General features: G+C 38.8%; 1 protein-coding gene across 2 annotated transcripts in view; it reads left to right on the forward strand.

Moving 5' to 3' along the window:
- Nucleotides 1-16309, forward strand: part of Not11 (CCR4-NOT transcription complex subunit 11) — a 183971-nt gene that overhangs the window by 94600 nt on the left and 73062 nt on the right. For both annotated transcript variants that reach the window (XM_067772974.1, XM_067772975.1), the window contains exon 3: nucleotides 13527-13666. In XM_067772974.1, coding sequence (XP_067629075.1) covers nucleotides 13527-13666 — 140 coding nt within the window. The remainder of the gene's footprint in view (nucleotides 1-13526; nucleotides 13667-16309) is intronic.

Here is a 16309-nt window from a genome sequence, read left to right on the forward strand (position 1 = left end):
AAGCTCGAGATCTGCCAAGTAGGAGCACGTCAAAGTTACTTAAATAAAACCTGTGTCATTATTCATACGACACGAAAGACTTTTTATATTCCATGAGACTGTTAATTTCTATTCAAGTTCTGTAGCTTAAGCATTAAATATATAAATAAAATTATCATTTGAATTATCGATTGAATCAAAGCTGCATTTATTTTTTCTCACAATGTAGAACCGCAGATTTTAAGAAATTCGTAATTAAATAGTACAAATATATTCGTAAAATGTACTAATTTACATTTGTAATTAGTATGCATATATTCGTAAAATGTTCTAATTTACATTTGTAAATAGTACGCATATATTAGTAAAATGTACTAATTTTTTATCATGTCACATTTTCGTAGTATGTACGAAAACAGTTTTGTAGAATTTACGAAATCTTTCGTGGCTCAACAGAACGAATAATTTCGTAATATGTACGCAAGTTTTCGTTATATTTACACAGATATTATTTTGAGTCGAGTATTTACAACGCATATATTCTGCACATAAGAGAAGAGAAGAGAGATTTTTAAGAGAAAAAAAAACTATTCAATTAGCTGCTTTCAATATACATATAAAAAACATACCGACTAAATTTTAGATGCGAGATTACTACGCAAACTAAAAGATATTCATGAAAATGTAAATGTCTTCTTTGTTTTTCTTAGGCATTAAGCCTATAAATGTTTATATACGGTTATGTGAAAAATAATATGGTCGCCCTTTAAAACGGTATTGTTCCCAAACTATGTTTATTTATTTGTTTTTAATAATTCGAATTTAAAATATCGTTTCAATAGGTTGTTCGCATTTTTTCCATACACCGCATGCACAAAATTTGTTTTTATATGAAGATATGGGCAACACCCTCGGGGAAAAAAATTTAAAAAAATTAACGGTAATTCTACTTCTACATCTGCATCTATTTGAAACTTGCACACTATTACACTACAATTGAATGAGCTTCAAGACTGCACATTCAGAAATTTTCTAGAAGCTGTTAATAAAAAGTTTCGAAAATTCATAAAAATTTGATTAATATAACTTTAAAATTTTTATAATTATACATATGTATGTATGTGGTTTGTGTTATAGTTCGGACTATGTTATAAATGAAAAATGAAAAAGCTCTTATATAAAAAGTTGTTATGCACGGGGTTTGAACTCATTTTGTAAACTTGTTTAGGTTTTCACAAGCTTTTGACCACAGGCGCAAACAATAGACGCTATTTGTTTGTGCGCTAATTCGCAATGGTAAAACAACAACAAGTTTAAAGTCCAATGGTTGGTTTATTAAATTTATTAATTTTGGTACAGAGTAAACTCATTTATTTGCCTACTGTAGAATGACGACTGACTCTTATTGTTTTCCTATCACCTCCGCTAGCTGTGCAAATGAACTTATGTTTATCCAAAGAATTTATGCATAAACACACACATATAGCATGTTATTAAGAGAGCTGCATTTATCTGCGATGAGAACTAATCCCCGCTCCGTTTTACGTGTTGTTGCTGCATGGCGCTCAATCCGATTTTGGTTAATTTAGGAAGTTAGTGTACGCTCACACATGCCGGCCCCCTGTTGTTGTTGTAGCAATGCTCGCCCCACCTAATAGCCGCGACCGATCACAAATTGTCATCAATATCCTCTAACGGGAGTTCAAGGAAACTTGCCGTTTCAACAGCGGTGGACCATAAGGAAAGGGGTGTTAGAGGCGTTGGTTCCACATTACAATTAAAGAGATGGTTAGTGTCATGTGGGGACACATTGCAAGCGGGGCAAACATTTTGTATGTCGGGGTTGATTCTGGATAGGTAAGAGTTTAACCTGTTACAGTATCCAGAACGAAGTTGAGCAAGAGTGACACGCGTTTCCCTGGGGAGTATGCGTTCCTCTTCCGCGAGTTCTGGATATTTTTCTTCAAGTACTGGATTCACCGGGCAATTCCCGACATAAAGGTCCGACGCCTGTCTATGGAGTTCACCAAGGACCTGCTTGTGTTTTTTCGCTTCATACGGATGGGTTCTCATGTGCCGTATTTCCTCAAAATGCTTACGGAGATGACTCCTTAGGCCCCTAGGCGGTGCTGGTTCGTCAATCAGATGTCTGTTGGGATGCCCAGGTTTCTGGGTATTCAACAGAAACTGTTTGGTCAGCATCTCATTTCTCTCCCTGATGGGGAGTATTCTCGCCTCATTATGCAGATTATGCCGGCCCCATATGCCATATCCGTGGCATACGAATCTTCTTTGTGCTTAAAAATCCGACCCCTCGAACAGGTGTGATAGAGGCTCGTCAGTGGATGTCGGAACGTTCTAATGTTCTATTTGGTGTCATCTGCTAAGAAAGGAAGTGAGAGTGTGTGCTAATTTAAGTGCTCATAGGGTGTATCAATGGGCAGGCGGCAAATTTTTGAGATGCAACGTTTGTAACTTCCATTTTTTGTGCGGACGGTGACAACGCGTACTAAGCCGTCGCTTCCCGGATGGGTGTCGACAATTCTTCCAAGTATCCATTGATTGGGTGGTAAACGATCATCTTTAATGATGACGAGATCATTCTCTTTCAAGTTTGATTGTTTCTTGCGCCACTTTGGCCGGGATTGTAGATGACTAAGCCAATCTGAAGACCACCGCTTCCAAAACTGCTGAATTTGTTGCTGTAATTTAATATATTGACGAGTAGGTGATATATCTGATGTTAGCTCACACAGCGGTCGAAAATTCAAGCACGACTCAATCCTCCCCAGCAATGTTCATAGCTCTTCAAACGTGAGTGTAGTACCATTGCAAATACGTTTAAGATGATGTTATACGGATTCTACATTCGCCTCCCATAATCCGCCAAAGTTTGGCGAGTGTGATGGATTGAAATGCCATTGTATGCCCTTGTCAGCAAAAATGGTACGATATCACTGCAGGGATTCCCGAAATTTTTTGCTTGTATTTTGAGTACCCGTTCGGCACCCATGAAATTTGTTCCACAGTCACTATACATATCGTGACAAACATAGATGAATGGATTTGCAACTCTTTGTTTCGAGAGAGCGCTGTCAAAATCCACATTTTTTATAACAATTGTCAATGATGCCACTCCAAACAAAAATGAATAGATCTGAATATGGGGATTTTTGACATACATTTCGGCGATTATAGTTTCAATCATTTAATAAAATGATAGTCGTAAAATATTAATTTCTTTAAACTTATTTTACAATAATACAACTAGTCAAATATAAAGTAAGTAAGTAGAATTTGCATTTTGATTAAATTAATTAGTCAAATATTGTAACGCATTTAACTCACAGTGAAAACCAAATATTCTTTGAAATTTCAGTAAATCGGACCTATGATATAATAGTTAACATCATTTAATGGATAGGGCTTATCCTACATGACTGACGTTCCAGGTTCTGTGATCAAAAAGGACTGGTTGCATCGCGACTTCATAATTACCAAACCTGTTTTTAGTGATAAGTTTTGAATGGGAAATAATAATTACCCTCCGCCTTCGAACTAATAATATTTAAACTAAAACAATTATTTTTATCCTTTTTCACATAATTTTTGAACGCTATTCCACAGTTGTAGGTCAAACTAAAGTTTACCGATATTTTTGGCCCGTTGTTCATTTTAGCTGGCACATTTTTTGTTCTGGCACGAGGGATTTATCTGTGATTGTTGCCAGCTCAAATTTGAGATAAATTCCTCGTGAGAGGCGCAAAAAATGAGAGAGTATCGTATCAAGTCATCATTGGTGACAAAGACCGCGGCGACCAATAAGCCGTTGTAGAGCGCACAGAAAATCATAAGTTCACATACCTGAAACTGCTTCGAAGTGGACAGCCTTAGTTGTTAGCAAATGAAAATGGCAATGTAGCCTTTATATGAAGTGTGTCCGCGATAGCGTGTTGCTTTAAGGTCGATGGCTCCTGTGTAATCGACGACTGTGGCTAAAAATGGACGAACGTTGATAACAACTCTTGCTTGTGGCAAATCACCCATTAACTGTGTCGAATATTACGGTCTGTGACGAAAACAGACGATGCATTTTTTGATGAAAGCAGCTATAGTTCTGCGTGCATGAATGATCCAAAAACGTTTGCGGATAAATGCTGACGTTAGTTGGATGCCCCCATGGAGTGTTGAGTTATGCGCAAAATCAATGAGAAGATGTGTAAATCGATTATTTTTTGGAAAAATAATTGGATGTCTTTCCTGTAAGGCAATTGCGAGTCCCTTAAACGGCCTCTCACAAGAATCATTTTGTCATCCTCCAGGAAGGGTGTTAGGCTGAAAAGGTCACTTTTATTTTGCACCATTTCATGCTTGGCCAGCACCTTAATTTCGCCATAATAGCATTGGGTTTGAACAATTTGTATCAGCCGAATGAGACTATTTTGTAACTCCACGGCTGTTAGTGGACCTCGTAATCCAATTTCCGAAGGATTTGTGAGATTGTATTTAACTCGTAATAGCATGGCTGTGATCCTTAACAAACGAGTATAAGATGAGTACGGCTCAAACAAGGGCAGTTTTTCATTGGCTACAATGGCCAAGTTGACCATGTGTTCGACGTCTTCTTCATCCTCCAAAAAGGCCCAATCCGAGACAGGCCAGATTTCTTTCGGATTGCACAACCAAGTGGGGCCGTGCCAATATAGATCACAATTTATAAGCTGTGTTGCTTTCAAGCCTCTTGATGAATGGTCGGCGGGGTTTTCATGAGTCCAAACATGATGCCATTGTTTTAATGCGATTCGTTATGAATGGGCCCTACACGATTTGATACGATTACAGGCCAGCAGTTTATATCCCCCCCATATCCAGGACAAAACGATGATGGCATCAGTCCAATAGTATATTTTAATTTGGTTCGCATTTATGGAAATGTGTTTAAGTATTTGACAAGTTTTATGCTTAAAACTGCTGCACAGAGTTCGATACGAGGGATACATATAGGTGGTTTTGGAGTTACCTTAGTTTTGCCTCTGATAATATTAGTATGGTAGTTATATTGAGAATCTTGAACACGTAAATATACATTGGGAGCATATGCTTGTGTGGAACCATCACTGAATGCGTGAAGTTCTATAAGTTTAGTTGTAGAAGGTGAATAATTTAGCCATCGTGGAATTTGAATTTCGTTTATCGCTTGCAGATCTTAGACCATCTGTTACCACTCAAGGACCAAACTCTCTGGGAGTTGTTCGTCCCACTCTAAATTGAATGACCAAAGATGCTTCAAAAATATCTTGGATGAGACAATGATCGGATTAATCAACCCCCAGGTATCAAAAAGCCTCGATATCTCAGAAAGCACAGAACGTTTTGTAACAGCTGTGTGATGAACATTAGAATCCAGCTTGAGGTTAAAACGGAAACAGTCCTCTCTTGGTTGCCAACGCATGCCTAAGGTGTTCAGTGTTTCCTCGATGTTTAGCTCGAGAACAGATGTACTATATTGCTGCTATGACGGTATTGATTTGAGTAGCTCCGCTGAGTTGCTAACCCACTTGTGAAGTCTCATACCGGCGGAGCCTAGGGCGGCTTGCGTTTGATTGCGAATCTCAATTGCCTTTTATATAGTTTCAGTCCCAGTGTAAACATCATCCACGTATATTTCCTTCATAAGTACTGATTGAGCCAAAGGGTAACGCTCTCGTTCGTCTCGTGCTATTTGATGTAGCGTTTCGTTTGCCAAGTATGGTGCCGAAGCGGTACCGAAAGTTACTGTTGTTAACTTATATTCAGTAACTTCACCATCTGCATTGCGCCAAAATATTCGTTGGTATTCAGATTCTTCTTCCTGCATATCTGTATAACGAAACATTTTTCAATATCGGCTGTAACTACATAAACATGTAGACTCCAGTTCAATAAAACTGCTGGTAGGTCGCTCAAAAGTCGAGGCCCACTACACAGAATGTTGCTAAATGATTTCCCACTGGAAGACATGGCTGACGCATCAAAAACAACTCGACACTTTGTTGTCAAACTATCTTCCTTCATCACGGCGTGATGGGGCAATGTACAACACGAGTAAGATGATTGATTGTTGTAAAGTTGCAAAGGTTGTTCTTCGTTAGTCTGAACAGGCGTTATTTGATTGAGATCGAAATATTCTTTAATTGTTGCAGTGTATTGGTCTTGGACTATGATGTTATTGTTAAACTTTCGCTCGAGTAAATAAAAACGATTAAGTGCATTTTGTCTTGCCTAACGTCAAATTCGAGTCAAAATGCGTTTTCAATGGTAAGCGTACTAAGTATTTTCCGTTTGGCTGACGAATTGTAGTCCTGCAATAGTATTCTTGACACCATACCTCTTCTGGAGTATGTTGTTCTTCAGTTGGAATACTTTCAAGTGCATAGAACTTCTTCAGGAGCACATCCAAATCTTCCAAGCAAATGTGCGAACAGTTTGTTGTACTGCTTAATTGATAAGGGGTTGAAATTGATATCGCCTTACCCGATACAATCCAACCAAATGCTGTTCGTTGAGCGATGGGCTCGTCGCAGCGGCCCTTTCGTAGTCCTTCCATTATCAAATCCGACAAAAGTTCTGAACCAATAAGTAAATCAATAGGTAATGATCGATAAAATTCCGGGTCTGCCAATTCGAGATCACGTAAGTGAGGCCAATCATGATATGATATGGTTGTAACTGGTAAATTCTCCGTAACGTTTTTAACGATTGAAGCTGTGGCTTCTAGCTGGAAGATTGCAGCAATTCGATATTTTATTGTAAATTGCGTGATATATCTTCCAGATGTGTGCTGACCATTTGTTAGTTTTGTGGTAGTTTTGGTGGGTCAGCGTTCCAATATAAGGGTGTCTGCAGCTCGCTCACTAACTAGAGCTCCGGTGGAGCCTTGATCGATTAACGTGCGCAATAAAACTGTTGAGCCGTCGTGACGGGTAACCTTAACTACTGCTGTGGGTAAAAGTACGTTTGTTTTAGAAGCGAACTTGATTGCGTTGGACAGTGCTGGACCGATTTCGGAGCTAATATTATTGGTACTAATAGTACGCCTATGTGATGGCGTGATAGACGACGTTGCTGCAGTATGTGAAAAAGATGACGGTGTCGTTTGCCACATTGTTGGCAGTTCCGATTGCTTGGACATGTGGAAACCAAGTGTGTTGAACTAAGACAATTGACGCAAAGCCTGTTGGTGTTAACGATAGTTTTGCGTGCAAAACAATCCATGGCTAGAAATTTGGGACAACTTCGAGTGATATGACTATCTTTACACAAGATGCAACTAATGCCTTTGCTATCAATGTAGCTAGAAATGTGGTTAACCCTTGAATCACGACGAAATTTTAATCTTTGAGTTGGTTGTGAAGGTAAACTCAACCTTTGCTGTGCCGCCGATTTTGAATCAATATTATTTGATTTTAGCTCAATGGATTCGAGCGTTCGATAAATAAAATCGCAAAACTGTTTGAATGTTGGAATTTCTTTGGAATTCCCCAATTCTTGTTCCCAAAATTGATGGGTTTCCCTAGGTAGTTTACTAATAAGAAAGTGTCCAAAGAGTTAATCGCAGGCATCGACATCGATCTTTAAATTGCGTAGTGTACTAAAACACGATCGGAACGTGTCGATTAAATGCTTTAACTTAGTCGAATATTTCTTGGCCACGATCGGTTGGGAATAAAACAATTGAATACAATGTGTAAACAAAAATTCGGGATTGTTGTAACGATCCAGCAGAGTTTCCCATGTAAGTTTGTAGTTATCATTTGTCAACGGCAACTTCATAATGCCGTCATCGAAACCAAAGGCCAAGCAAGTCGGAGATAATTGAACTTTTCTATACTAGCGATTTGAATGTTATTATGAATTAAGCGGAGGTATGCATCGCGGAATGCAGGCCAGTCCGTGTAGGAACCACTAAAGCTTGGGACTTTTAATTTTGGTAACCGACCAGCCGGTGCTATTGTCTCGTTGCATGCAATCTGTTGGTTATTCGATTTGGTTTGTTCAGCAGTAGGTGCAGGTCCAGCTGCATAGTATAAACTTCTTCCGGTGACATTTCGCTCTCCATTTTTAGGAAAAACAGAAACCCTCAAGCACTCAAGCAACTATAAGCACACACTTACCTCACAGCGGTCACTTGAAAGCAGGGCCGTAGAGAGAAAATCCGGGCAGGGACTAAACAATTTACGGGTACCTATAAAAAATCCGCTAATATATTTGATTAATTTGAATAAATGGCGTGTCATTCATGAATCATTATTGATGGATTACATAAAAAAAAAAAAATTCCACATCAACTAAATGATTTTTGGACTAAGAAATCGAAAAATTAACACAGAATATTTACTATTTATACTATTTTATTTTAACGTAGAAATAAAATTCTCTTTTAACAGCGACATATTGTTTCAAATAATCTTTTCTAGTTATTTGGTAACATTTTAATACATTTCTGATAAATTTAATGATGATTATAAATTTTAATTATTCAATATAAAAGGTTCGGATTTCAAAGAGTGTTTTTTCTTCCTTTTTTCGGTGCAAAATTTTTTATAATAATATTAAAATTTAACTGTCTTGCCAAAACGGATTCAACACAAAGCGTGACAAGTCCTGAAATTCGCTCTTGAGATGAACACGATCTATGAAAGTTTTTGATTCTTGAAAGGACACTGAAGGAACGTTCTGCACTAGCTACAGTGACAGGTTTAATGCAAAAGATATGTAAAGCAACACAAATGTTGGGGAAAATTGTATACAGATTTTGAACATATGTAGATGGCATTTAGCAATTCCAGTGGTGACAGACCGTTATCAAAATTTGCTTCGTAAATGTGTTTCAAGTGAATTATTTCGCATTCTAAGCTTTGAGATATGTCCGACTTGTATTTTTCGACAAATTTTGCTGCGCTCGGCCGAACCGTAGTTTCATCCATGTCTTCAAATTGCCACAAAAAGGAAAACGTCTCGCTCAAATTTCTCATAGCTGCAAATCGTTCAGTAATGGCAGTGATAACCGAATCAACGATCACCAGGAATGTATTGTTTTTAAAATCAGACCCTGAATCATCCGTAATCATCTCATTAAATTATCTTCAGAAAGTCTTTTGGGTTTTCTCTTTCGAATGTCCGGAAACTTTGGCGAGATGTTCAATTGAATAGCAACTGTTTATGTTTAAGCGACTTAAACTATGAACATTTTTCGTTCGTTTGTTTCAATAGCCATTGAGTGTGCTTGTAATTCTCAACTGGCTAGTGAAATATTCTAAAGACATAGTTTGAGTTTTTTAATTAAAAGGGGGGTTCTTCGGATGGTGTGCTAATACATCAGAGCCCAGTGCTCGCCTCCATATCACACTTTGAAGGGGTTATTCAAATAGAAGATGAGGTGGCTCATTAGAGCGAAACCTCAGAGTGCCCAACGCTCGCCCCAAATTAAATAAATAGAGGTTTTTCTTGTAGAAAATGGGGTGCCAATACCTCAGAGCCGTCCCGTGCTCGCCTCCATATCACATTTTAAAGGGTTCTTCAAATAGAGGATGAGGTGGCTCAGTAGAGCGAAGCCTCAGAGCCCCCAGTGCTCGCCCCCAAATTAAATAAATAAAAGGTGTACTGATGCTATGCATCCTCCCATGACTTAAATACACCAATAACACTAAAACTACCCAACTCAATAAATGGAATACATTAAATCAAAAACCCCATAAACTCAATACAGTCCATTAATAATAATAATTTATAAATTAAAAAAAAAGGGAATGCTTGGTGGGAGTTGAACCCGCAACCCCGGGCGTTTGGCCGGGTACGTCAGCCACTGTGCCACGACTCATACGCTTACAAGCACATAAAATTACTCATAACTCTTATTAAACTGCTCGCCCTCAATCGCCCAAAGCTTAGACATGGTCCTTCGAGCCGGATCACTGGCTCGTATGGAAGTTTCATTAGACGACTAAGCCGTCTAAGGGGGGAGTATATTTAAGCGACTTAAACTATGAACATTTTTCGTTCGTTTGTTTCAATAGCCATTGAGTGTGCTTGTAATTCTCAACTGGTTAGTGAAATATTCTGAAGACATAGTTTGAGTTTTTTAATTAAAAGGCGGGTTCTTCGGATGGTGTGCTAATACATCAGAGCCCAGTGCTCGCCTCCATATCACACTTTGAGGGGTTCTTCAAATAGAAGATGAGGTGGCTCATTAGAGCGAAACCTCAGAGTGCTCAACGCTCGCCCCAAATTAAATAAATAGAGGTTTTTCTTGTAGAAAATGGGGTGCCAATACCTCAGAGCCGTCCCGTGCTCGCCTCCATATCACATTTTAAAGGGTTCTTCAAATAGAGGATGAGGTGGCTCAGTAGAGCGAAGCCTCAGAGCCCCCAGTGCTCGCCCCCAAATTAAATAAATAAAAGGTGTACTGATGCTATGCATCCTCCCATGACTTAAACACACCAATAACACTAAAACTACCCAACTTAATAAACTGAATCCCTTAAAATAAACACAAATAAATAAATAAAGGTGTACTGACGCTATGCATCCTCCCATGACTTAAATACACCAATAACACTAAAACTACCCAACTCAATAAATGGAATACATTAAATCAAAAACCCCATAAACTCAATACAGTCCATTAATAATAATAATTTATAAATTAAAAAAAAAGGGAATGCTTGGTGGGAGTTGAACCCGCAACCCCGGGCGTTTGGTCGGGTACGTCAGCCACTGTGCCACGACTCATACGCTTACAAGCACATAAAATTACTCATTTATAACTCTTATTAAACTGCTCGCCCTCAATCGCCCAAAGCTTAGACAGCATTCATTTAAAATTGTTTCCCATTGGTTCCTGATCAACTTCAAATCAGCTAATAAGGCATCTAGATGTCGGACCTCAACATCCATGGTGGCGTCTCTAGCTTAGAAGACCAGATTTGTTTCATTAATGGTAGTCAGTATTGAACCAAATTGGGCACAGCAAGATACATTCGAACTTGTTAATGTAATTGAGAATGCCGGTAACATCTCCGTATGCTTGCGCAGTCAAATTCTGCTTATGTCTGAAAGACTGTCAAGAGAGCTCGGTACATTTTTTTTGAGGATGTCCCATCGTTGTGGACTGCTGCTGAAAATAGTAAAACATTTTTGTACAACTCGGAAGAAAGTAATTGTAGCCGTACAACATTCTGCAGCATCAAAACTACATAAATTGAGACTCTGGTTTGCAAAAGGCGAGTAATCAGCGTTCGAGTTTTTGTCAAGAATGTGACGCAGTGCTCCGTTGTAAGCTTTCATATTGGCGCCGTTATCGTTCCTTTGTGCACGACAATATTTTAATGGGATTTCGTGTTTACCTAGAGTATGGAAAATTAGATCAGCGATTTCTGACCAGTTTTTTGGGTACAATTCACGAAAGCCAAAAACCGTTCTTGAATTGTAAAATTTGTTGCTTTCGAATTGAAATGGAGTTAGCGCAAAATGAGCGTAGTCAACGTGACTAGCATCAGGCATAGCATCAACGATAATTGCAAATTACTTGGCTTTCTTGCCTTGATCTAATATCAACGTGCTTTGCACAAATTTCTATAAACTCGTTCTGAATGTCTGGGGAAAGATAGTGAACTTGTAATAGTTTGTGCTGATGTTGTGAAATCCTAGCTTTCCCCAAATGATCTCTAAGTATCGGATCATAATGGCTTATGAGATCTTAGATGCCCAAAAAATTTCCATTGTTTCGTTCACCAAGATATATACTTTCGCCTTTGAAAGCTATCTATGCCTCTTTCACCCAAAAATAAAATAGTGTCCAAAATTCTATATAAAATTTCTTTCCACTTTTGGGTTTCAGTGATTAGCTGTTCATTGATAAATTTATCAATTGTAGCCTCCTTTTGAATTAGATTTTGTAAAGATCGCCATTGAATATAACATTTAATTTGATCTTGAGTATTTTCGTGTGATGGCAGTTTATCGTATAGCTTCTTCCATACCTGGAATTTCGAATATCCGCCAGGACACCAACTTTTAGGTCGATTTAAAGTATTGGTGCTTAACAGACGACATGGTAGGCAATAAAAAGCATTGGTACTGGCACTCCCCATTAACCAGTCACGCTCCACTTTCTCTCCATTTGGCAAGATTCTGTTTAACAACGAGGTAGGAAATGCCTCGTCATGACAATCACGTGGAAAAATAACAGGACACTTCTGATGACCTCGACGAATTATTTCGTTGACTTCTTCAAATCGCAAAAGCCCATTATTCACGGTACCAATATCGAAGTCGTTTAAATAATCTGGACTTTGATAGAGAGTTGGTGGTATTTTTGGAAGACTTTTTGGAGATGAACCTTCATCAGTGTCACCACGAAAACTTTACGATTTCGGATTCATGTAAACATACATTTTTGTTTGATGTTTTTATTGTCTCCTCACTGTTCGAAGGCCCAGGCAAAAAATCATTATCAATATTCGTTGCTTTTGATATTCGGCTTAAAATTTGCACATGGAACAACTAAACTCTCCTGAATTAAAAAAAATGTCTTAGTGCCTCTAAATCGCGGCCCCCTGCGAAAACCCGGGCCCGGGAGGAATTCCCCCATTCCCCTTCCCCTCTCGTCGGGCCTGCTTTAAAGTCAATGAGTTCAGCACGTAAAAGGCGCCAATTTGTTCCCGATGTGTCGCTATTGTTGTTTCCAGGTAAAACACCCAACCTTGTTGTTATGAAATGGATAATGCATTCACTGCCCTTCAAGAATGCCAATGTCAAATGTATGATGATATGTTTGTAAAAGGCCTCACCCGGGGCACCAAAATGTTTGTGCGCTAATTCGCAAAGGTAAAACAACAACAAGTTTAAAGTCCAATGGTTGGTTTATTAAATTTATTAATTTTGGTACAGAGTAAACTCATTTATTTGCCTACTGTAGAATGACGACTGACTCTTATTGTTTTCCAATCATCTCCGCTAGCTGTGCAAATGATCTTATGTTTATCCAAAGAATTTGTGCATAAACGCACACATATAGCATGTTATTAAGAGAGCTGCATTTATCTGCGATGAGAACTCTATTCCCCGCTCCGTTTTACGTGTTGGTGCTGCATGGCGCTCAATCCGATTTTGGTTAATTTGGCAAGTTAGGGTACGCTCACACACTATTACCATCAAAAGTGACAACTCACGGCGTTGCCATCGAGAAAAAATGTATGCAATTTTATCTTAGGGTTGTATTTTCAAGCAAAGTGATGAATTAAATAAGTTAAGTGATTTTTGTTGAAACTTTATTTTGAACCGAGCCGAACCATATTTTTGGATGGTTTTCGGTTCGGTTTTTGGAGTTAAGAAAAAAAAGGTTCGGCTTGTGGTTCGGCTTAAAGCCCCAAAATGGTGGGTGGTTCATGAACCGGTGCGGTTCGAACCGGTTGGCAGCCCTGCTTTCAAATTGTTAGATTGACTGCAAACAAATTCTAACGTACGGTATTTAAATGTCTTCCAATTGCTCTTATGTTTTTTTTTAGTTGCCTCATCTGGTGGAAAACAACCCGCTAATATCTATCGAAATTTTACTGAAGCTCATGAATACCGTGGAAATAACAGAATATTTTAATGTTTTGGTTCAAATGGATATAACGTTACATTCAATGGAAGTGGTAAACAGGTAAAACTTTAGAACTTTTATATACAAGGGATGGCTAAATTTTCGGAATATGTTTTAAGATAGGATACGGTATAAGCAATATCCTCGTCTGTTAGTCGAATGAGATGAAGATATGAATGTGTTGGTTGGCAAGCTGCACATTGGTGGCGCTTTTGCTGTTAAATGGCAAATCTTTGACCTGATTCTTTTGAAAAATGTGCCAAAAGTTAGTAGGTTCGGTTGACCCTAAGTTTTCTAGCACCTAGAATAATTGCTGCCTTGAGATCTGGTACCATGCCGTTGGAGCCTTGACCTCGCGAGCACAGGACACGAACACAGAACGCGCTCAACCGTTGTTTCCTGAAGCTCACACTTACCTGATGTTACTGACTAGGCCTAACTTATTAGCATCCAGAAGACAGTGTCTAGTTAGTATTCCCATCGGGATTCCCACAGAGATGCCCTCAAGAACTTTCCTGAGCATCTAAAATTTATTCTGCGTTCAAATACAAGTCGGGACGGTGTTAATCCCTCTAGGTTGCCCCAGTCTTCCCGCTACACATTTTTGAAATTTGTACCCGTCCGCCGTAATGGGATTTCGAAAGCTTTTCCCCTATTCTACCCCATTAGGCAGATTATGAAGCTGACGTATGCATTATCTGCTCTCCTCTGCACCCTTCTTGATCTGCTTTTTGAACTTATCTGGTAGGGCTTCCATGTTATGGACAATGTAGCAGGATGCTAGGATAAAGGACGGTTCTTTTTTACCTCTATTGCGAACACTGATAGGTCTTCGGTGCTGAAGCTCCTTCCAATCCCGTGCTGGTATATTCGGGTTTTGACCCTACAGCATGTTTAGCGTATCCTCTTTTGTATCGTGGGCTAATCGATGACGTACCGATATACTGGGAGAGGCTAACAGGACTTTTAGCTGTGGGGGCTATTTGTTAACATTATAGAGCAAGGAAGAAGCAGGAGAAATGATCGCATGCACGTCAATTGTGGAGGGCAACAACACCCAACCAAACATCAACCATGAGGAAATTTTGAATTCAACCGAAACATACAGCGAACACACCAAAATAATAAAAAATTTTCCTAGACCATGAGCTGCATCGATTCGAGAAAATGAGTGGGACGTCTAATGTCGCTACACACAAGATAGTAATGCGGGATGACCGCCCCATTAAGCAAATGCACTCTTCACGTAACCCTAAGGTGCAAGAGGTGATAAACAAGGAAATCGATGAACTATTGCAGAAGAACTGAATAGAACCATCAAGGAGTCCCCACAGCGCACCGATAGTATTGGTAAAAAAGACAAATGACTATTGGATATTATGTTCCCCAGAATATCTGTTTTCGAAGCCTTCGTTTGCGCGGTCAACTCGTACTTGCAACCTTATTATACCGCACTTTAAGTACTCGGTGACATCCAGAATGTTTTTCGTTAGAGCTGTGCAATTGTGGAATGATTTCCCTAATAAAGTAAAGTCAGAACGAAATCCTAAGCGCTTCAAGTTAGCTGTACACCAGATCCTTTGTTAAGGAACTTATGAAAAATATCTATGCTTTTGTCTTACTTGATCTCACCTTTTGAATCTCGCTCTGTCAGTAACTAATATTCAATATATAAATAAGTAATAAATTTGTACTAGTATTAAGTAAACATTTGAAATATGACACTGTAAAAGACCATGTCTTATATGTGCATTAAATAAATGAATTGAATTGAATAACGACAGTTGAACACACGGTCAGTACCCTCTCCAACGCACATTTTGCATCGCTTGCGGTGTGCAAAGTTCGTAAGCAGCCTCGATTTAAAGAATGGCTACTGACAAATCCCAAGGGAGGAAGCTGGTAAGCAGTAGGGGAGAATGGTGTAGCCGTCAACGAAGTTTTTGGCATGACGTTTCTGGCATCATCAAATATCGACGCAAACTCACCCACCACCAATAATAATAACCATTTCAAAGTTGCACATCTCGAGCTGTATAACTGATACAAATAGCGTACTTTTGTGTTTTCGCGAGTGCCGATATAATATTCCAAGTCTTTTGTGCAAGTGACTTTCAATATTTATATGTGTCATTAAAAAAATAATTTATTGCAAGTGAAAGGTGAGAATGTGATGTTTGTGGTAAAGTGTAGTTAGGTTTTTTAAATAATTAATAAACCATAAAAAATGGAAAAATAAAAATTCAGGGTCCGGGGTAGACACAGCGTTTTTTAATGGGACAGGTCTCTGCGCCCGAATGTGCCCCATTAAGGCGCTGTATCTACCTCGGACATTAAATTCTTATAAAAACTTTCTTCCTGTTTAGAGATTTATCGCATTAAAAATGGTTTGAAATTACAAGCGCAAATCACAGAGAGACAAAGATGATGAAAATATAATGAAAAAGGCAATAGAAGATGCTTTGTCTGGCATAGAGACGGCAACATCTGCCGGTAGAAAATATCCCGTTAAGCGACAAACAATTGAATCTATAATAAACAAGTAAGGAAGGCTAAGTTCGGGTGTAACCGAACATTACATACTCAGTTGAGAGCTATGGAGATAAAATAAGGGAAATCACCATGTAGGAAAATGGACCTAGGGTAACCCTGGAATGTGGTTGTATGACATGTGTATCAAATGGAAGGTATTAAAGAGTATTT

This window comes from Eurosta solidaginis, chromosome 3 (assembly GCF_040869045.1).
Source record: "Eurosta solidaginis isolate ZX-2024a chromosome 3, ASM4086904v1, whole genome shotgun sequence".
NCBI classification, from domain to species: domain Eukaryota; kingdom Metazoa; phylum Arthropoda; class Insecta; order Diptera; family Tephritidae; genus Eurosta; species Eurosta solidaginis.